The sequence below is a fragment of the Myxine glutinosa genome, chromosome 7, assembly GCF_964187855.1.
Source record: "Myxine glutinosa chromosome 7, kmMyxGlut1.1, whole genome shotgun sequence".
NCBI lineage: Eukaryota > Metazoa > Chordata > Myxini > Myxiniformes > Myxinidae > Myxine > Myxine glutinosa.
Genome location: NC_136267.1, coordinates 190837432 through 190860689, shown reverse-complemented (window position 1 = coordinate 190860689; position 23258 = coordinate 190837432). Strand labels below are relative to the sequence as shown.

At 46.0% G+C, this 23258-nt stretch overlaps 1 protein-coding gene across 7 annotated transcripts in view; it reads left to right on the top strand.

Annotated features, from left to right (window-relative positions):
* Nucleotides 1–23258, top strand: part of LOC137431911 (protein ITPRID2) — a 227741-nt gene that overhangs the window by 26757 nt on the left and 177726 nt on the right. For all 7 annotated transcript variants that reach the window (XR_010985368.2, XR_013624197.1, XR_010985367.2 and 4 more), the window contains exon 2: nt 22225–22415. Coding sequence is in view for 1 of the 7 variants with exons in the window: in XM_068123744.2 (XP_067979845.2) it covers nt 22262–22415 (154 nt within the window). In the remaining 6 variants the exon portion in view is untranslated. The remainder of the gene's footprint in view (nt 1–22224; nt 22416–23258) is intronic.

Here is a 23258-nt window from a genome sequence, read left to right as displayed (position 1 = left end):
TAAATGGGCTTTTGAGTGTTAGCGGTTCATGGCGTTGACGGTTCATGACGGTTCATGACGGTTCATGACGGTTCATGGCGTTGACGGTCAAAAACCCATTACATCAATTTTACCAGGCACTGTACAGTAAGTACAGTGGACACCAAATGCACGGTGGAAGGCTAGAAGTAGAAGATCGTCCAAGACAAGTGAGAATAAGCCATACTTTGGAGATGACGTCATTCGCTGGTCCGATAACCAAAGATGTGGTATAAAAAACCAGGTGAGCTAACAATGCAGCAATGAAGGAATTCGGCCAAGGCACCGGCACACAACGACCTACCTACATCGAAAGACTCAATGCCAATGGTGACAGAAGCCAAGACGGCCGGCTTAAACACCGCCGAAAGACCACGGTGTACCAACTTACGATGCAGAACATCTTGCAGAACATCTTGCACTTAATATGATGACAACAGGTGCCATCCTCTGACGTACCATTACAGGTACAGGTACAGTACACGTGAGCACAGAGCAAAAGTTCACTGAAACCGAGATTAAGAAAAAAGAAAAAACACCTCGTGGTCCGTGCTCGATATCCGAGTTTCAATCTTTTCAAACACATGATGCTCTCGGTCACGGTATCTCCTGCGAGCTGCTTCTCCTTCAACCACACAAACAACAACTTCTCCATATCTTCATGGATAGAGGTCCGGAGCTTTGAAATAATCGTAACGCCCTTGGCTGGCGTTATAGCCTTTATGGACTCCTTCTGCTTCAAAATCGTACATATCGTAGAAGGAGTACGATCGTACTGCCTCGCCAAGTCGACAACACGCACACCTCACCTGGCATGCTCTTCTCCTCTGCTTAATAAAACCAGTTTATTTCTTTACATTCTCTTGTATTATGTACAGTATATACGAGGTCGTGCTTGTTTATACATTATTTGTTATTTATAAAGTACATTTTTGTTATTTAAAAGCACCTAACAAAAAAATTGGTGTTTTTTTTTTGAGGCTGGAACGGATTAATAGCATTTCAATGCATTTGAATGGGAAAATTTGCTTTGACTTACGAGCGATTTGGCTTACGAGCTCCGTCACGGAACGGATTAAACTCGTAAGCCGAGGTACCACTGTATATATATATATATATATATATATATATATATATATATATATATATATATATATATATATATATATATATGATGTATATATATATATATATATGATGTATATATATATATATATATGATGTATATATATGATGTATATATATATATATATATGATGTATATATATATATATATATGATGTATATATATATGTATATATATATATATATATGATGTATATATATATATATATATATGATGTATATATATATATATATGATGTATATATATATATATGATGTGTATATATATATATATATGATGTATATATATATATATGATGTATATATATATATATGATGTATATATATATATATGATGTATATATATATATATATATATATATATATATATATATATATATATATATATATATATGATGTATATATATATATATATGATGTATATATATATATATATGATGTATATATATATATATATGATGTATATATATATATATATATGATGTATATATATATATATATGATGTATATATATATATATATGATGTATATATATATATGATGTGTATGTATATATATATATATATGATGTATATATATATATGATGTGTATGTATATATATATATATATGATGTATATATATATATGATGTGTATGTATATATATATATATATGATGTATATATATATATGATGTGTATATATATATATATATATATATGATGTATATATATATATGATGTATGTATATATATATATGATGTATATATATATATGATGTATATATATATATATATATATATATATGATGTATATATATATATAATCGTTAGATTAAATAAGACGCGGACGTAGCTTCAGGACGTCGATCTTTAACTGTTGACAAGCTTTCGACCAACAAAGGTCTTCTTCTGAGTCGGCCCCTTCTTCTTCTTCTGAATGATCAAACACTTTCTTGCTGACCGTGGTGTAGAGCATATGGAGTGGCCTGCCATGTCCACGGATATGAATCCGATAGAGAACTTGTGGGCAGAATTAACGCGTCAAATCGACCACTTGGACCAGCAGCCGACCTCTGTGCGTGAATTGCAGCAGGCTATTGTCACTGCATGGCAAGCGATTCCTGTACAAACCTTGAAAATCTCGTGAACACCATGCCTCAACATGTAATTGCTCTCCTGAATGCTCGTGGGGGTTACACGAAGTACTGAACTGTAATTTTACTGTCCGTAATCCCAGTCGTAATTTAACTTTTGTTTTTGTTATGAAAATTTTTTGGCTAATGTGCAAAATAAAGAGATACTTCTGGAAAACGTAAGAAGTTTAACACAGTACTGTCCATGAATTGAGTTCGATATCAGTTTACATCACTTTCAAGGATCAATTTATTTGTTTCAAAATGTCAAATGTGGTTTTTGTTTCTTTTAAAGGTCACTAACAAGGTGTCACAGTCCCTGGTGTTGGGCTAGCGGCTAGGGTGCCGGCTTAGGATCCTAGGATCCTGGGTTCGAATCCCGGTCAATCGCTGAATTAACGCCAGGGGGGTTGACTCAGCCTGTCATCCTTCCGAGGTCGGCTAATTTTGAGTACCAGTTCACTGGTAATTCCCTGCTTGTCGTAAAAGGCGGCAAAAAGGGTTGGCGGCAAGAAGGGCATCCGGCCGTAAAACATTGCTTCAAAAAGGGGACCGAAAAACAACAACAACCACGGTTCCCGAAAAAGGCCAACCCCCGCTTGCGGGGAAAAATGGCCTCTAAAGGTGGTTTTTTAAAGGTCACTAACAAAATCTAGAATAATTTCAACATAATTCCAATGAACTTTTGGTTCTAAGACATCTTGAAAAGTAAGTTCACCCCCACAAAAAAAATATTCCATATTAAATGCCAAGTCTGTATAAAGGAGGAGTGTCTGTGTGTCTGTCTGGATGTCCGCTTATAACTCAAGAACTACACATCGGAGAAAAGTTTTAGACACAGATTCGGAATCGGCATAAAATTCCGGTGGTTATAGGCTACTTTTTATTTTTAATATCAATGGTTTAAAAAACCGGGCCAGCTGCAATTCCATGGTGTTGTTTGTGGCGACGCTATTGCCCCTTTCCGATCCCATGATGCATTGCGGTTCCGATTCGCGATAAGGTCGATGCGCTATCACCGACACTTTTCCACCTTTTCCATACCTTTTAATCAGGTTTACCTTATCGTCCATTGTAACCACATTACGCTTGGAAACACTAGCATTATCCTTCTTCGGACCCATGGCTAACACACACAGTAAAGGAATACTGGACGTCACCTCTGTTTTGAATGAGAATCAGCGGTTGCGCGTACGTACAGTATACTGTACGTACATATTTATATATTTTTAATGTGCTTTTTATTGTATTTTAAATTGTTTTTTAGCTTCTTTTATTGTTAATTCATGTACTATTTTATTTATTTTAAATATATATTTTAAGGAAAACAAATGTTTTCACGTCCGTAGGAGTGATGTAAAGTCGCACATAATGACGTTCGCTGCCCGGTCATGAAAGAAATTATGATTCTCTTGACAAAGTGACATGAAGATCAGGCAGTAAACCTCCCAACTGAGTTTCTCAACAGTCGTCAGCCTCAATTCTAAAATCCTTAATTTTCATCCTATTGACTTGAACTTTGAATAGGATTTACATATCGGCTTACTGAATTAAACCACGAACTATTTTTGAGATCGGCCTCGGCCAAAAGGTCAACGTAGGCCAAAGGTCAACAACTCTTTTTTTTAGTTTCTAAAATCCTCAATTTTCATCCGATTCACTTGAAATTTGAATGGGATTTACATATCAGCAAACTGAATTCAACCAACAACTATTTTTGAGATCACCATAGGCCAAAAGAACAACATAGGCCAAAAGTCAACAACAATTTCAAATTTCTAAAATCCTCAACTTTCATCTGATTGACTTGAAATGTGAAGAGGATTTGCATATCAGGTCACTGAAATTGAACCACCAATTCTTTTTGAGGTCAGCATTGGCCAAAAAGTAAACATAGGCCAAAGGTCAACAACTTAAGGTGAAGTTTTAAAAATCCTACATTTTCATCCAATTGACTTGAAATTTGGATAGGATTTGCATATCGGGTCACCTAATTCAACCACCAATTATTTTTGAGGTCTAAAGGTGAAAATATCAATTTGGGCCAAATTTCTAAAATCGTCAATTTTCATCTAATTGACTTGACATTTGAAGAGGATTTGCATATCAGATCACTGAATTAAACCACCAATTATTTTTGAGGTTAACATAGGTCAAAAGGTCAACAACCTATTTCAGGAATATTTCAAGACATATTTCTGGTGCAGGGGCAATCAATGAAGGTTGTAGGCCTGAACTTCACAGAACAAGTGTTTGCCCATGGCCAGCTGTACGTGGGCTGCTCGAGGGTTGGAAAACCAAGCAATCTTTGTCTTGGCACCAAGTAAGAAAACCAGAAATGTTGTATACCCAGAGGTTTTGAGAAATTGAAAATTGAAAAAAACGTCATGTAGGAAATGTACTGTGATATTTCTCTAAAATATATATGTTCTTTTCATCATATATTTGTCTTATTCTTATTCAACCCGGGCGAAGCTGGGTACCTCAGCAAGTATATATGTATGTATGTATATGTATGTATATATATATATATATATATATATATATATATATATATATATATATATATATATATATATATATATATATATATATATATATACAGTGGAACCTTGACTTACGAGTTTAATTCGTTCTGTGACCGAGCTCGTAACTCAAATTGCTCGTATCTCAAATCAAATTTCCCCATTGAAATGCATTGAAATGCTATTAATCCGTTCCAGCCCGCCAAAAACCACACCAATTTTTTTTTAAATATACAGTATATATAAAAATATCTCGCGCTTTATATTTCACCTGTATGCAGCATACAAGTTGGCAGGATGGCCTGGACTGGAGGTACGCACACTTGACTCTAAAGTCTAAACTGTCCAGCCTGGGTTTGAATCCCGACCCAGCTATAACCTGTCATGGGTGAATCACAGGCAGGGTGATTCATCAATGTGTGTACCGCTAAACTGGGCGCCCCGTTTGCGTCCCATTAGTTGTTGGATGTTAAGGATCTCACCGTGTTTTCCACAAAGAGAAGGCGAGCTATCGCCGGCACTCTGAACAAGTTGACGGCAGAGATACTGTACGTGCACGTCAAGATAACCACGTGTCGCACGATCTCTTGTCATGGTCCACAAGATTATCACAGAGAGGTGCAGCTTCCAGCGTTTCGAGATCTGATCCAGGCCTATCCAACGAGACCGGTCCCAGCGTTCTAGGCCCGGGGTTGTCTCAGACGGACCCGACAACGGCAGTGTTCGTTTTAACTCGATTCGATTCGAGCGCCGACGTGCCGGCGAACAAAACCGGTCATATCTTTTGAACGCGTGGCTCGATTTTTACAAAATAAACTTTTTCTTGAAGGTCTGAACCGTGCGCTCAAAACGATACCGAGTTTGACTAAAATGCAGCGCTATACTACGACAGAGATACTGTACGTGCACGGCAAGATAACCACGTGACCGGGTGGCAAAAGCTCGTAACTCGGATCTCGGCTCGCATCTCAAAGCAATAAACTGCCAGAGTGACGGCTCGTATCTCGAAAAACTCGTAAGTTGGGGCACTCGTAAGTCAAGGTTCCACTGTATATATATATATATATATATATATATATATATATTATATATATATATATATATATATATATATATATATATATATATATTGTTACGGACACGGTTTTTGGATGTTATTTTACCGAGCGGTGGTGTATTTAACCGCGTCCGAACAGTTACTCCCCGATTAGAACCCGATTCCACCCGAACATTGACTAATCGCGCTACAGATATTCAATTGGGAAACCTCTAAAGCGACCGAAAGAGAAGAAGAGAGAAGAAAGACAGAGTTTGGAGGAAGAACAGATTTATTATACACACACAAGCAATATTTTAGAGCGACCAATATTATTTACAGCAATAGATGGAAAAGAGCAGTCACACAGTGCATTGTTAACTTATTCTATTTCATTTACTTAATCCCCAAGACAAACGAGTAGGACAGGACGTTCACACTCACACGGTGGATATTGCAGGCAGGTAATGGCTCGAGGTTGATTGCTTGAGAGGAAGGCAAAATCGGAGGCCGCAGCACCCCTCGCGGTTTTGGCGGGAAAACCTCCGTCGCGTATCCGCGGCCGTCACGCGCTGGCTCGGCACACCTGCTCCTCTTCCTGGGGTGGAGCCGTCTCCCTCCGTTCAGCGCGTCTCTCCAACGACAGGGGGGTATTGCAGGCAGGCAGGTAGGTAGGTAGGTAGGTAGGGCTTGCGGTGGATTGCGCTCCTCTTCCAGGTCATCCCCCAGCGTATCTCTCAAGGCCCCTCTCTGGTCATCTCTCATTCTCCGCAAGCAGTCCCCTGCAGTCGCTTTTATCACCTCCAGCGAAATCAAGCCGCCGACTCCGAGGGCGCGCCTACCGGGTCACTCACCGCGGTGTTGATTGGCTGTTAGGGCTGGTTCACTCCTTGCTTCTTATGACGAGGTGGAGACACGCCTTTCTTCCCCAACCTTACCTCGTGGCCAATGGTGGTTTGAAGAAAACCAGCCAAAATGCGGAAGGCAATTGGAAGGGAGGTTTTGGGGAAATTGGAAGGGCCTACGCTTATTTTGTTTGATACAATGCAAAGTCAATCTAGTGGAAAACACATACTTAGCCTACATGGAATAAGGAAATACACTATTTAAAAGATATATCGTGACCTGCGTGTATGTTCTATGAAATTAATTAGGAGGACGGCTGCGACCATTATTTACATTACCAGGATGTTACCATACCAAAACCATACTCTTCACATCCGTTACCCTTCCTCCAAAATTGTTACACTCCTCAAAACCCGTTACACTTCTCAAAACCCGTTACACTTCTCAAAATCGTTACACTGCACCCTCCTTTCTTCAGGCACGTCCTCGGGCCTACTAGACTTAACTGAGTGTGACATGTAGGTGTAATTCCCTCTACAATTAACCTGACCCTGAGTGTGACAATTTTAAAACACAAATAAGTATGTCCCCCTATTGCATTGCATCCTGTCTAACAGACTCAAGCCCACAGCTAACCGAATTACGGAATTATTCTGAAACTATACATTTACGGTGGGGAGCATTATTTACAATGACGTGATTTCTTATTTACAACGCAACCCAGGACCTGTGTGTTTTTTTCTTTTTCTTTTTAGGGAACAAGAGAAAGAAATTCCTGTTGGGAGGGAGGAGACAGCACGCATTGCATCGATGCACCAGTACCAATACCACCAAAGCACCCAAAAGCACCCAAACACCACAAAGCACCCAAAAACACCATCCGGTGCGGTTACCATGGTTCATAATAAACACAACAAAACAACTGGTGGTGGTCTTCTCCTTCTCTGCTGGGCCGATGTTCTTCCCGACGTCTTCTGGCTTCATGCGGCCTATTTGGACATACTAAAAAAAGCACAACTTGTGTCCATTTTTATTTAGGGCCTCAGGGGCCAACTAAGGGTGGTCCACCTGTCTGGCATAGGTGCCACCTTACCGAGGTCCGCAAGCAAGATTCCCTGGCCACTATGGCCGGTCTCCAACAGAGGTGCTCTGCCCCAGAACCTGGGGTCCATCAAGTGGTACTTGGCCGCCGAACAGCGGTCCATAAAGTGGTACATCAACGCAATGCGTGCTGGTTCTGGGAATCTCGGGCGCACAATGGCCACCTCACGCACGCTCCCCTCGGCACCCAATGGCGCACAGGTCATGTGGGAGACAAAAGAAAGACAATTGAGCGAGGGGTAAGGTCACAAGGGTACACGTCAAACAAGGCAATGCAAGGTGAAATGCGTACGGAGGGCGAAGTGAGAAAGCTCGTCCCTACCGTACGTCACCCCCCTGTCACCTACCCTACCCTTGTTCTCACCCCATATGTACAAAAATCTACACATTTACAAATTCGTCACTACTGTCACGTCTTCCCCATATTTCCCCTATACCAAATTCGTCCCCACAATCCCTTTACTTCAAAATTTGCCATCACCAAATTCATCATCAATCCTCATAAGGAGGCAGAGATGGAACATCAAAGCACAATGTCACACCCACGTCATGATGCGTCTCACAATCCAAACATTTGCATCATAAAAAATAATCAAAACATGGCATGGTGTGGAGTACCTGTCACCTCAGGTGAGTGGATGCAGATGGTGCGAGGAGATCCTTCATCCTAACTATCCTCTAAATGACTTTAACACACTTTACACTACCCGGGGTCTTTCCCTGCCAATCCATTGGCCAACTTACACTATGGGTTCTAATAACCAATTCCCATTGGCCAAACTGTGGTGCTCCTCAATTTGGGGTCTCACTCCCCCGATTCATCTCCCGGTGCTCTAGCACAATTTCTGGGCTGCGACGTGTACCTCTCCCAACAGGTCTACCCACCTGCACACCTCCACCACTGTAGTTGCCACCCGAGCTTACCTAGCTCCTCACCCTAACCTAACTAACTGGGGACAGCCCCTCTCCTGGCTCTGTCACCCCTTGGTGCCCTCTGGCACTGGGCTACCCGGGTCCGTCCTCCGGATCCTCGGGCCCCATCCACACAACTACTACCGGCTCCCAGAGCCCACCTGCGGCCTCACCTGGCCGACATCCTTACAGTGGTGGAGTGCCCAAACCAACTACACACACTAACAGGCTACACGCCCAGCCATTTCCACAACACCAACGCACCCATCCACATACCATTCTGTCACCCGCACCACAGATGCCAATATCCAACTACAATTTACCTATACCCTCTACCTAACACTTACACTACCCGCCCCGGGTATCCGTGATGGGGGTCCACTCTTCCCCCATTCACACCTTCGCACCATCCACTCCACTCCACAATTTCCACCATACTCACTCCACGACCATCCATTCCAATACTCCATACCATTTATTCCATACACCTGCCCTCCATTCACCTGTCGTTGCACTCCTGTGCAATCTCACCTGGTGCCACCTGCACCCTCCTTTCTTCCTGGACCATTTGGTCAACACAACACGCAATCACCACTACTCCCTCATACACTGCTCCACACACCTGTTCAGTTGCACACCTGTGCAATCACACCTGTTCCATTCTCACCTGTTCAATCCTCACACACACGGCATCATCTCAGCTAACTTCTCCCCTCTGAAACTTGCGCTTCCCAGTCGTCCCTTTAAACTATTGCGCTCCCACGTCATTATCAACCACACTAACCTACCTGCGTCCCCACTACAGGTATCAGTCACTAACTAACCTTATCGTTACCTAAGGTCATCTTCGCTAGATCCCTATCATTATCCAAGCCCTCCCTGGCTCGTTTTCACTGCCATAAACCCCATAATCTATAGCGCATTTGCCCCCACCTGTGAGGGATGGTGGATTTGCCATCCCACCACATCGGGGGTCTCTCACTACCAATTTCGCTCGTCCAAATCCAACAATTCAAAAATTTTCCATTTACTGCCAATTCTATTCACTTTTCTAAATTTCGTTTCAAATCACTACTATCACTATCACCATCACCCGTCTACTTATTACATCCTCTCGGTGCGCCAATTCACATCACCCGTCTACTTATTACATCCTCTCGGTGCGCCAATTCACATCTACAGCCCGGCTTCGTACAGCCGAGCAATGAACGCGGGTCGTTTTTTTTTTTTTTTTTGCCAGCGGCTGGATACGTCCCGCATTCGGGGCAGGGACGGAGGCTTACCCGGGCCGAGATCCCATGCACCACTTCGGCGTGGAGCCATCCAATGTCCCGATCTCGACCTGCCGGCACGTCTCAATAGAAAGTGGTCGCCATGACGACCCTTCCTATCGAGCTGCCCGCTCCGCCTTGTGGAGCCCGGACGCGGCCGCTCCACGCGAGGCCCAGCGTGGATCGCGCACGGCGGTCCTTTCGAACCCGCCGTGGCTCGGATCTCCGCTGGTTCTCGCGGCACGCGAAGCCCGGCACGCACCGAGGGCCCGATCCGGCTAAAAGTCGACCTAACCTTTAACCCGGTTACCGTCGACGCTTCACCTGCAGGCTTACATGCATACGCTACCTCTTTCTTGCTCATACATGCAGCCGTTCCCATTCTCCTCGTACCTTTTCTTTCACACCTCGGTACACTCACTCCGCTCACCGACTTGGTCACACACCTGACCACCGAACACTTTGGCACACATTCGTTGCTCGCACACCTCACCAATACACCGCTTCGCGCCCCCTCCTCGGTCACCTCCTTTGTGACAATCACAGGTGTGCTCTCACCCGCACACCCAACCACGTGTCTCACTACCAATTCCAGCGTGCATTCCCACTCACGCTCTACCATTCCAGGTGTGCATCCTTCCATCCCAGGTGTACATCCTCGCTCACCTATCACAACCAGCTCACGCTCCGTTTCACTCTCACTACTCTCACCTCCACTCTCAGTCGCGCACTCACCCTTACTCTTGACAGCATGCGCTTTCCCCATGCACCCGTCCGTTACACACCTTTCTCGCGCATCCTCCCGCGCACACTTCTTCGTTACTTCCTCCGTAACACTCACCACAGGCATGCATTCTCCCTTACTCTTGACAGCATGCGCTTTCCCCATGCACCCGTCCGTTACACACCTTTCTCGCGCGTCCTCCCGCGCACACTTTTTCGTTACTTCCTCCGTAACACTCACCACACCACGCTTCCCTGTGCTCCCTCGCACACGCGCTTTGACCAATTCACTCTTGACGGCACACTCACTCCTCGGCGTGCACTTTTTCCTCACACACCCCATGGTCGGACATTCTCGCACACCTCTTTTTTCGCACACCAGACCTGTCGCACACCTCACCAACGGCCTTTCACGAACACCCGGATCCAAACCAATCCCCAAGCCGACTGAAGCTTTCCTCACATCATGTACATTGCCACTCACCTTGGCACCTCGTCCCCGCACCTCCTTTGCCACCTGCAAACTCTTTATTTGGTTAGTGAGCATCACATCATGATTTGAACACAGACCTTGTACATATTCCATGACTTCCTCCTTTATCTCCCTCTTAGTTTCTGTCCGTCCCTTCTTAATTTCACTCACCTCTTCTCCCACTTCCTCTAATTTTTGTTTAACCTCTTTTATTTCCCGGTGCGTCTCCTCAAGTTCGTCCTCTAAGGCTACCGTGACCGTTTCTACGTGCGTCCTTACCTCCCGGTCCTTCGTCTCCATTGCTTCTGTCACCTCTTCCACCCTCATTGTCAGTTCCTCCCGTACCATCTGACATTGCCTCTGCGTCGCTATTAATTCGTTTTTAATTTCTTTTTGTGTCGCCTTTAACCCTCCTAGTACCGCAGTGTTCTTTTGAACCTGCTCCACTAACTTAGTTTGTCCCTCTGTCAGCTGCTCCACCTCCTCCGTCAGATCTTCTATTCCCCCTTGTAACTTTGCCGTATTATTTCTCACCTCTTTCTCTATACGCTTTTCGCCTCGCTTTACCTCCTCGCGCAGCCCCGAGACCTCCTCACTCACCCCTCGTCGTATTTCCTCCATCTGGTTCCCCATCTGTTCGATTTCCCGGGCGGATTGTTCCCCTATTTCCCGCAATTTGTCCTCCATCCTATTTTCTAACCCCATTAACCCATTTTTCACCCCCTCTAACTGATTCTCTTGAGCGGCCATTCTGTTTTCTACCCCCATTAACCCATTTTTCACCCCTTCTATCCCATTGTCTAATCCCTCAAATTTCTTGTCTAACTCCTTAAAATTATTGTCTAACCCCTCAAATTTCTTGTCTAACTCCTTACCGGTACCCCTCGCTTCGTCCCTCATTACCCCCATTTGGCCCTCTAATCGCTCACTCTGAGCATCCATTTTTGCTTCTAGCCCCATATTTGCCATTAGTATGGTTGCATTAATCTGCGCCATGAGGTCCCGCACATCAATTCCCGCTATTTGCGCAGCGGGCGCGGCTACCCCGCGCTCGTGCGAGCCGCCCCTTTGTGCGTCTGATACCACGTGCGCGAGAGCGCCATTTTGCGCGTCTGACACCCCCTCAACCGCCTCCTCATTGCTCTCCTCCTCCCTTTCTTCCACATACATTTCCCCTGGTTCCTGGGTTACCCCTAACCCGTCTATCTCCCCCACCGACATCCGATCGCCTTGATTGTCCATGGCGCGATCTCAAAATTCGGGTTTTATAAAACAACACAATTTCGGCAGCTCGTAATTTTGACCAAAAATTTTTTTTTAAACTTTGGGCCTAACAAATTTAGTCCCAGGTTCGAATCCAACTCCTCGACACCAATTGTTACAGTACTAACACAATTGGTGTCCAAAATTTGGGCTAAATAAATTTAGTCCCAGGTTCGAATCCCACTCCTGACACCAATTGTTACGGACACGGTTTTTGGATGTTATTTTACCGAGCGGTGGTGTATTTAACCGCGTCCGAACAGTTACTCCCCGATTAGAACCCGATTCCACCCGAACATTGACTAATCGCGCTACAGATATTCAATTGGGAAACCTCTAAAGCGACCGAAAGAGAAGAAGAGAGAAGAAAGACAGAGTTTGGAGGAAGAACAGATTTATTATACACACACAAGCAATATTTTAGAGCGACCAATATTATTTACAGCAATAGATGGAAAAGAGCAGTCACACAGTGCATTGTTAACTTATTCTATTTCATTTACTTAATCCCCAAGACAAACGAGTAGGACAGGACGTTCACACTCACACGGTGGATATTGCAGGCAGGTAATGGCTCGAGGTTGATTGCTTGAGAGGAAGGCAAAATCGGAGGCCGCAGCACCCCTCGCGGTTTTGGCGGGAAAACCTCCGTCGCGTATCCGCGGCCGTCACGCGCTGGCTCGGCACACCTGCTCCTCTTCCTGGGGTGGAGCCGTCTCCCTCCGTTCAGCGCGTCTCTCCAACGACAGGGGGGTATTGCAGGCAGGCAGGTAGGTAGGTAGGTAGGTAGGGCTTGCGGTGGATTGCGCTCCTCTTCCAGGTCATCCCCCAGCGTATCTCTCAAGGCCCCTCTCTGGTCATCTCTCATTCTCCGCAAGCAGTCCCCTGCAGTCGCTTTTATCACCTCCAGCGAAATCAAGCCGCCGACTCCGAGGGCGCGCCTACCGGGTCACTCACCGCGGTGTTGATTGGCTGTTAGGGCTGGTTCACTCCTTGCTTCTTATGACGAGGTGGAGACACGCCTTTCTTCCCCAACCTTACCTCGTGGCCAATGGTGGTTTGAAGAAAACCAGCCAAAATGCGGAAGGCAATTGGAAGGGAGGTTTTGGGGAAATTGGAAGGGCCTACGCTTATTTTGTTTGATACAATGCAAAGTCAATCTAGTGGAAAACACATACTTAGCCTACATGGAATAAGGAAATACACTATTTAAAAGATATATCGTGACCTGCGTGTATGTTCTATGAAATTAATTAGGAGGACGGCTGCGACCATTATTTACATTACCAGGATGTTACCATACCAAAACCATACTCTTCACATCCGTTACCCTTCCTCCAAAATTGTTACACTCCTCAAAACCCGTTACACTTCTCAAAACCCGTTACACTTCTCAAAATCGTTACAATATATATATTGTTGCGGACATGAGGATTGCATTTTTTTTGATTGTGTTGTATTGTGGTAAATTGCTGTGTAACATCGTTTGATTATGGCCCCTCCTGCCTCCAGAGTTGTGTAAAGGTAAAAAGGGCGTCCCGGTAGTTAATTCCATAAAGCACACATTGAAGGACACTATAAAACCCTTGTTCAGTAGCTTATATCTTTATTATGTGTTTTAGATTAAGGCTTTGTCGTCCATTAACATGACACTCCATTGCACCAAGTGAAAAAGATAGATTCCCTTCATTCCCATTCCCAAAAACCTCCATTTCCCCTTTCGTCAATTGCCATTCGCATGGCCAACCAACAATTGCCGCCATTGACCACGAGGCAGGGTTGGGGAAGAAAGGCGGGTCCCCACCTCGTCATAGAGGGGAGGAGTGAGTCAGCCCCACTCAACCAACCACGAACAAGGGGTTGGACTTGGAGAGGGTGTGGAGAGAAACATCAAGGAGGTTCGCGAAGGTTGAGGGGCGGGGCCTATATAACCCGCCGCGGGACGTTCCCAAGAGATGAGATGAGCTTTTGAAGAGAGATGAGCTATGACAAGAGCTGAGTAGTGAGGTCCAAGGCTGAGCTGCGTGGTGAGGTGAAAAAGAGAGAGCTGGGTTGTGAGGTCCAAGAGAGAGAAAGGAGATCATCCAGGGAAGCACAAAGCCTGCTAGTCGTCGCCTTGCTCGCCAGCAGCAGCGTCCACAGCAGCAACAACACTCGACAGCCGTTTGGGGCCTGGACGGCGGTTTTGAGTAGGGCCGCGAAGGGATGGCGGCTGCCCAACGAGCCGATCGTGCTGCCGGACCCATTGGACTTTCCTCCTTCCAGCCATTCCTGCCTGCAAGGTCCCCATTTGTGTACGTGAGTTTGTTCTGTTTGTTCTGTCCTGGGTAGTCAATTAAGTCTGTATAAGCTAGTAATTTTCACTGTGTCACCTGCTTTTTCATGTCCCTGTACATAACCGTGACTGCTCCTTTTTGCTTGTGTGTGTAATAATAAATCCCGTTACTCTTCTGTACGTCTTCTTCTTCCTCTTTACATTCGGTCGTTTTAGAGTTTTCCACATTGAATAGCTGTGGCGCGATCGGGCCAATGTTTGGGTGAATCGGGGAAACTGTTAGGTCGCGGGGCCTCCGCTCGGCAAATATAACATCCTTAATCGCGGACCGTAACAATTGGTGTCAGGAGTGGGATTGGATCCGAAGCGCGCTTAACGCACTCAAAATTACGAGCTGCTGGAAATTGCTTTTGTTTTACAAAAACCCGAATTTTGAAATCGCGCCATGGCTGGTCAAGGCGATCGGATGCAGGTGGGTGAGCTAGAGGAGGGGTTAGGAGTAACCCAGGATCAGAGGGACGAAGTAGTCGAGAACATTGGCAATGTGGTTGAGGAGGTTTCAGGCGCACAAAATGGCACTCTCGCGCATGTGGTTGAAGAGGCACAAAATGGCGCCTCGCACATGGCGGCGAGAGCCGCGCCCTCTGTACCAACGGTTGAAGACATGCAATCATTTATGACTGGAATGGAGGCCCTTATGGCCGAGATGAGTAGCAAATCAAAAATGACTTGGGAAACAAAATTGAAGCAATAACGAACGGAATGAGGGCCGATAGGGAGGCAAGGGAGCAGAGGGACAGAGACCGCAGGTTGGGCGAAAGGGTCCCAGGGGTGCACGACGAGGTAACGCGGGTCGAGAAGCGCTGGTTGAGCGAAGCGGAGGAAAGTGCGGGTAAAATGACGGGGGTAGAAATCGCGACACGGGGTTTGGAGCAGCCGGCGACCGCTGAGGTAGAAGAGGGTGTTTTATTAAAGCCAGCGGTCGTTGAGGTGGATAAAGAAAAAGCAGTGCTGGGAATTAAAATTGAAGAGATGACGGAGGTAGCCCGGGAATTGCAGGGAGAAATGGAAAATGTGCAAAGTCCCTGCTCAAATCATCATGATGTGCTCACCAACCAAATAAAGAGTTTGCAGCTGCGCGTGGAGAAAAGGATCCCCCAGGTGAGTCGTGCTGTGTATTGTGCGGGGAGATTTTGTAAGAGGATGTTTGGCGACAAAATAATTTTCGCGCGCTTGGGATCGAGGAAGCATCCGGGCGTTGGTGAAGGGTCCCGTGTGAGTGGAAATGGCACGCATGTGGAAAAAAAAGTGTGCGTCAAGGGGTGAGCGTGTTACGAAGCGCGAGTGTGATACCGAGTGCGAGCGAGAATGCACGTCGGGGTGTACGGAGTGTGACACGGAGAGTAAGGTGGTGGTGGAACGTGTGCGAGGAAGCACACCTGAGTTGGTGGTAGCGCGAGTGTGGGAGAGCCCATCTGAGCGCGTTAGTGGGTGGATGCAAGAGTGCACGCCCATGGTGAGTGTTACGGAGGACGTAACGGAGGAGAGGTGTGGACCGAAGTGTGCGAACGGTGAGTGTGCGCAAGAGTGTGCGCGAGAGGTGTGGTGTGTAACAGGGAGTGCGTTGGTGGAATGTACGGACGGCGTTGGAACGCCGGGTTTGGTGAGGGTGAAAGGGGTAGCGTATGCGTGTGAGCATGCAGGTGAAGCATCGACGGTAACCGGGTTAGCGGTTAGAGCGACGGATAGCCGATGCGAGCACTCGGGGCGCGGTGTGCTTTGTTGGATGAGAGGCCCGGCGCGGATCGAAGCTGCGTCGTTTATCTTCGAAGCGTCGTTGCCGATTCGGGCTTGCCCCCGCCCCGCACGGTCGAGTCCGGGCCTTGTCGGGCGAGGCGACCGGTCCGGTTCAAGGGCGAGTGGGAGGAAGCGGAACGGTGCCCCCTCGCGGGGACGGGGTTCCGATCGGGCGAGCCTCGGTCATCGGGCCCGGGACCGCAAGGTGCCACGCCGAGATGGTGCGTGGAATCTTGGCCCGACCAAACCACCTCCCTTGAACCGAAAGCCTTACGGATTCAACCTGCAGGCGACCAAACCACCCGAATTCATTGCTCGGCTTTGCGAAGCCGAGTTTTAATGTCATGACGCACCGAGGCTAGGATATAGCGGACTGTGATGATGATGATGATACTGATAGTGTTTTGATCCGAAATTTAGAAAAGTGAGTAGAATTGGCAGTAATTGGAAAATTTTTGATTTGTGGAAATTGGACGAGCAAAATTTATAGTAAGAGATGCCCCATGTGATGGGATGGCCAATCCACCATCCCTCACAGCGGGGGCAAAGGAGCACTAGTTATGGGGTTTATGGCAGTGAAAGCTCGCCGAGGGAGGGTTTGGATAATGTGTAGGGACCTAGAAGATGATCTTAGGTGACGTTAAGGTTAGGTAGTGACAATGACACCTGTAGTGGGGACGTAGAATAGATTAGTGGATTACAACGACGAGGGAGCGCAATAGTATAAGGGGCGACTGGGAAGCGCGAGTTTTAGAAGGGCACCAGGTAGTTAGATGATGCCGTGTGTGTGAGAATCTTGGTATTGAGCAAATGTGGCAATGCTCGTGAATGGTGCCGTGTGTGTCAAGAAAGTGTGTGGAGTAGTGCATGGGTGAATAATTGTGATTGTGCTCAATTCAATAATTGTGATATTGAGTGAATGAAGAAGCCTGGGAGGAAGGAGGGTGCAGGAAGCACCAGGTGTGTGGGCACAGGTGTGCAAATCCAGGTGAGAATGGTTGTGGGGAATAAATGGTCTGGGATACATGGAGTATGGAATGGATGGTGTGGAGTGAGTATGGTAGAAACTGTGGAGTGGAGTGGTTGGTGCAAAGGGAGTGGATGGGGAGGATGGACCCCATCACGAATACCCGGGGAGGGTAGTTTAAAAGTGGGTAGAGGGTATAGGTAAATTGTGGTTGGAGATTGGCATCTGTGGTGCGTGTGGAAGAATGTTGTTTGGATGGGTGCATTTGTGACGTGGAAATGGCTGGGCGTGTGGCCTGTTCGTGTGTGTGTGGTTGGTTGGACACTCCGTCACTGTGAGGATGTCGGCCAGGTGAGGCCGCAGGTAGGCTCTGGGAGCCGGTAGAGTTGTTGTGGATGGGGCCCGAGGATCCGGAGGACGGACCCGGGTAGCCCAGTGCCAGAGAGGGCACCGAGGGGGTAAGTACCAGGGAGGGCCTTCTCCAGTTAGATAGGTTAGGTAAAGGAGCAGGTAAGCTCGGGTGGCAACTTCAGGTGGCGGAGGCGCACAGGTAAGTAGACCTGTTAGGGGAGCCACACGACCCAGTCCTGAAATTGTGCGAAGGCACAGGGAGTTGAATCGGGGGAGTGAGACCCCAAATTGGTGAGCGCCACAGATGGTCAATGGGAGTTTGGTTTTTAGAACCGCATAGAGTGTAAGATGGCCAATGGTTTTGCAGGGAAAGACCCCGGGTAGTGTAAAATGTGTTAATGTCATTTAGGAAGTAGTTAGGATTGAAATCTCCTCGCACCGTCTGCATCCACTCACCTGAGGTGACAACGGTGCTCCACACCGTGCCATGGGTTGTTGTTGTTTTTTTGTTGCAAAATGTTTTGGATTGTGAGACGCATCATGACGTGGGTGTGACATTGTGCTGTTTGTTCCATCTCTTCCTCCTTAAGAGGGATTGATGACGAATTGGTGATGGAAAATTTGGTTAGAGGGATTGTGACGAATTTGGTATTAGGGGAGATATGGGGAAGACGTGACGCTAGAGACGAATTGTAAATTGTTTGTAAATATGGGGTAAGGGCAAGGGTAGAGTAGGTGACGGGGGGGGGGGGGGGGGTGGCGTACGTTAGGAACGAGCTTTCTCACTTCGCTTTCCGTGCGCACCTCGCTCTGCATTACCTTGATTGATGTGTACCCTTGTGACCTTACCCCTCGCTAACTCTGCTGATTTTTCTTCCTTCCCCACCCATGGACCGTGCTCTCTGGGCACTGAGGGGGAGCGTGTGGGAGCCGCAATTGTGTGCCCGAATCCCCGCAACCAGCTGCCTGCGTCCATGCACCACCATATGGACCACAGTACTGTGGCCGAGCACCATTTATGGACCACACGTTTTGTGGCATGGCCCCTCTGCTGGGACCGGCCAGGTTGGCCAGAGAAAGATCTTGCTTGTGGACCACGGTCACGGTGGCACCCAAGCCTACAGGTGGACCACCCATAGCTGGCCCCTGTGGGCCATAAATAAAATGAACACGTTCTGTGCTTTTTAAAATTATTATTGCAAATAGGCCGCAAGCCAAGAAGAACATTCAGGGAAAGACAACATCAAGAACGACATCGGCCAGCAGAGGGAGCAGAAGATCAAGATCATCAGTGTGTTTTTTGTTATTGTGCAATGGAGCACTGGATGGTGCGTGACTGTGCACTGAATGGTGCTTTGGTGCTTATTATTGGTGCTCTTTATTGGTGCTTTGGTGTTTGCATGCCCGGGGATGTATGACAGAATCTCAATTCTGCATGTGAGGTGGTGCGTCGATGCAGTGCATGCTGTCTCCTCCCTCCCACAGGATTATTTTTGTTTCCCAAAAACAATAACAGGTCCTGGGTTGCAGTTTTGTAAATAGTCAAATAACGTCACTTGTAAATAATGCTCCCCACCGTTCATGTTTAGTTTGAAAATTAATTCCGCAATTCGGTTAGTTGTGGGCGTGAATCTGTTAGGTAGGATGCAACGTAATATGGGGACATATTTAGTTGTGTTTTAAAACTGTCACACTCAGGGTCAGGTTAATTGTAGAGGGAAATTACACCTGCGTGCCACATTAAGTTAAAGTTTTCGGGCCGGGACGTCCCGTGAGAAATGAGGGTGCTGTGTTGCAGTTTTTAGAACCTTCACTTTGTAAATTTAGTAGTAAAATCCCTTATAAATAACCCCTGTGTACATTTCCCCTTAATTGGCTGTTAATTGAAATGAGTGCACCTTAGTTCGTCCACATTGCAACACGTAGCAAATCATAGGCCCTTCCAACAGTTATTTCCTTATTATGTGTGTCAGGTAAGGCTATGTTTCCACTAGTTGATCTTACGTTGCACCAAATCAAATAAGATAGATCCCCTTTTCAATTGCCCCAAAGCTACATTGCCAGCAGCATTCGCCCACATTGCCAGCAGCATTCGCCTACATTGCCAGCAGCGTTCCCCTCCATTACGTGGTCAGCTCGGAGAAGAAGGGCGTGGCCCGCCCATCGTCATGAAAAGGTGGAGCCAGAAAGCCCTTACGACCAACCAGGAATCGGTGGGCATGGCTTGAGAGGGCGTGGAGCGAAACATCGAGTAGGTTCACGAAGGTTCCAAGGGCGGGGTTATAAAACCCGTTGCGAAAAGTCCCAACCGCAGATGAGTGAGGGAGCACGAATCGAGAGTTCTGTGAAGGGAGAACGCATGAGGCAGAGGACGCGCATGAGGCAGAGAACGCATGAGGCAGAGGACACCTGAGAAAGCTGTTGGTGTAAAGCCGAATACGTGGAGCTGCCGGCTCCTCGCTTCCAGCCCAGAGCGGACCTGCTTGCCGTGACCTGCAAAAACCCTTCCAGCCCGGTTGTCCCACCTGAACCTTCTCATCCCTCCCTCCATTCATTCCTGCCTGCAATTCCCTATTCGTGTGAGTCTGTTTGTGTTGTCCTGTGGGGTATAAGTTAAGCCTGTATAAGTTAAGAATTGGCCTGTGTATCTGCTTATTCCTCTTCACTGTAAATTTCCTTCGTTCCTGCTCTTCCTTTGGGTTTTCGTGTACATAATAATAAATCCCTGTTATTTCTTACCCGTTTGGTTTCCTTCTCGTCCGATCGTTTTAGTGATTTCCCCATTGAGTTCCTGTGGTGCGATTTCGGCCAACGCTTCACAATCGGGTTTAGTCATTGTTAAACGGCTCGCGCCGCAGTTCGCTTCGCCCGGCGCAATCCATCAATTACACTGCGGCACGGGCTGGAGTATTTTCTTGCGTACCGGGAGGCGCTGGTACTTAGGTCATAGGACGGATAGGCCTAATACCCGATTCAGCGCTGACCGGGCGTGACATCATACCCCCAGGATCGGCGACGGCCAGTATACAGGACAAGTGGTTAAGTAAGGGGAGCGCCGTCGTCCGGATTCCGTAACAATATATATATATACATACATATAGTCGTGGGTTTCAATCCCTTTCCCTGGAATGAGCAACTTGTCGAACTCAGACAGTGTACAGGACAGTGTCGGACAGGTTTATTATAGATAAGAATACATGCTTGGAAGATGCTGGCATGGCGTATAAGCTAGTGACACCACATGTAACATCACAGTGACATCATGATCCTTCACAGCCCGCCCCAACATCTCCGCGTGCCACAACCTGTAGTCGGCTTAATATACTTTCCTGAAGGACCAAGGAACTCAAAACAACATCCTTTGTTCATCCATTCCCAAAGACACAGACTGCCATCCTAAAGAGAAACTATACATAGTTTACAGGTCAGGATAAGCCTCATTCGGAAAGAATGTTTTGCCAAGGCCAAACATGGGATATTGTCAACAGTTTTTCAAAGTCCGACAACCAGCCACCAGGGAAATAGGTCACATTGTCTATCAGCCTGCAACACTGCTGCCCCCGTCAGGATAGGGACTTGATGAAATCCCTGACATACATGCACTTTATACCCCTTTAAAACTTCTTTTTTTTTAACTTCCAATGTGCTGGCCCAATGGCCTCATGGATAACGCATGAGACTCCCAAGCTGAGAATTGTGGGTTAGAGTCCCGTCTGAGTTGCATGTTTTTTCCCCTTACTTTTTTCAAGTCTTTTATATTGTCTTCAATAAAGTATTGTATGATTCAATATTAAAATATTGTATGATATATTGTATGATATATTGTATATATATTGTATGATTGTATTATAAATAACTGTATTATAAATTGTATTATAACCTAAAGGTGGTTATATTGTATGATTGTATTGTATAATATTGTATGTATATTATATGATGAACAAATGCAGTTTGTTTGTATTTAAAATGTATCTTGTGAAAAATGGCAGAGGCATAGAAAAGGCCCCTTTTTATATGGGATGTGCCATGTGGCAAAAGAGAAAAGGGACATTCAAAAATCTCGTGTGCATGCTGTACTACCCTTATGTTCTGAGGAGGAACCAACTAATGCTCCAGAAAAGTTTATATAAAGGGGCGCCAATTTGATTCATACATCTGCATAAAGAAGTAAATTTATTTTATTTGCCAGATGTAGGGTGCCCCTTTATATGATCTTTTCTAGAGCATTACTTGGTTCCTCAGAAAACAAGGGTAGCACAGCATGCACACATGATTTTTTTTGAATGTCCCTCTTTTCTATACCTTGCCACATGGTACATACCCTTATATAAAGGGGCCTTTTCTATGCCCTCTAGCATTTTACCCAAGAATATTATTTCAAGTTTACTTCAGATCTAAAACTTCATGAATAATTTTTCACCTTCCCAGAAAACACTGTGCTAACAGTGTGGAGACTCCTTTGGAAATGGCGGATACGGAGCAAAATCTGTGTGGAACTGTCTCGCTTTCTCCTCGGAATGCTAAACACCGCCGGGCAGCATTTGCCTCAACACGCTGCCATGCAGCACGTTGCAGCATTTCTCAACTAGAAAACAGTGATGGAGCAGACACAAAATCAGGTGATATATAAATAAACTCATGTTTTCTGTTGTAGTCCACCTTTTTCTTTTTCTTAAGCTTTGTCCTTGTAAAATAGTCGTGTTCTCGTTTACACATATTACGTGGAAGTGGGAGAGGAGGAGGAAGGTGAAGGGGCGAAGGGAAGAGAAGGGAAGGATTCCATAGCTAGACTATCGTATGTGTAGTGTTGGCCGTGTGTTTTGAGTAGGTGAGATTGCCATGTTACAGGGACCTGTCAGAGCAAGTCTGTTACACGTGATACTGAGGAGGCAACATATGTAATTTGTGGACAGTTTAGACATTAATTTCATGGGCGTAAACACCTCATGTTAGTATGTGGGGCTAGTAGATGAGAACCTTCCATGAGGGAGGTGTCGCTTGGGCAAAAAGCCATCACTACCTGTCTGGCCTGTGTGTGTGTGTGTGTCAGCCATGATGGTGTAATGTGCTGTTGTGCTGTAAGTGGCATCGTGCATTTATTTTTAATGACACTGCCTCGTGGGTAGGCCAGCCAAAAGACAACTTCGCCCAGGAAGAAGGGAGGACATGAGAGACCTCGTTTAGAGGGAGGAGAATAGATATATAGGATGATCAAAGGAAATTGGATGCACCTGAGCTCTATTTGGAGTGTCATACATAGCAAACGGGTCGAATACTTGACTCGAGGCATTTCAGCGATTAATTTTTAATTTATTTGTAAAAAATATTCTAAAACAAATAAAACTAGAGGTTCCAGGGAACCTGAACTCAACTGGTCTATATCAATATGGTTAGAATATGCATAATAGAACCACAAACTATATAGTTTATATGTGCTAAAAATATATGACAAAAATTGATTT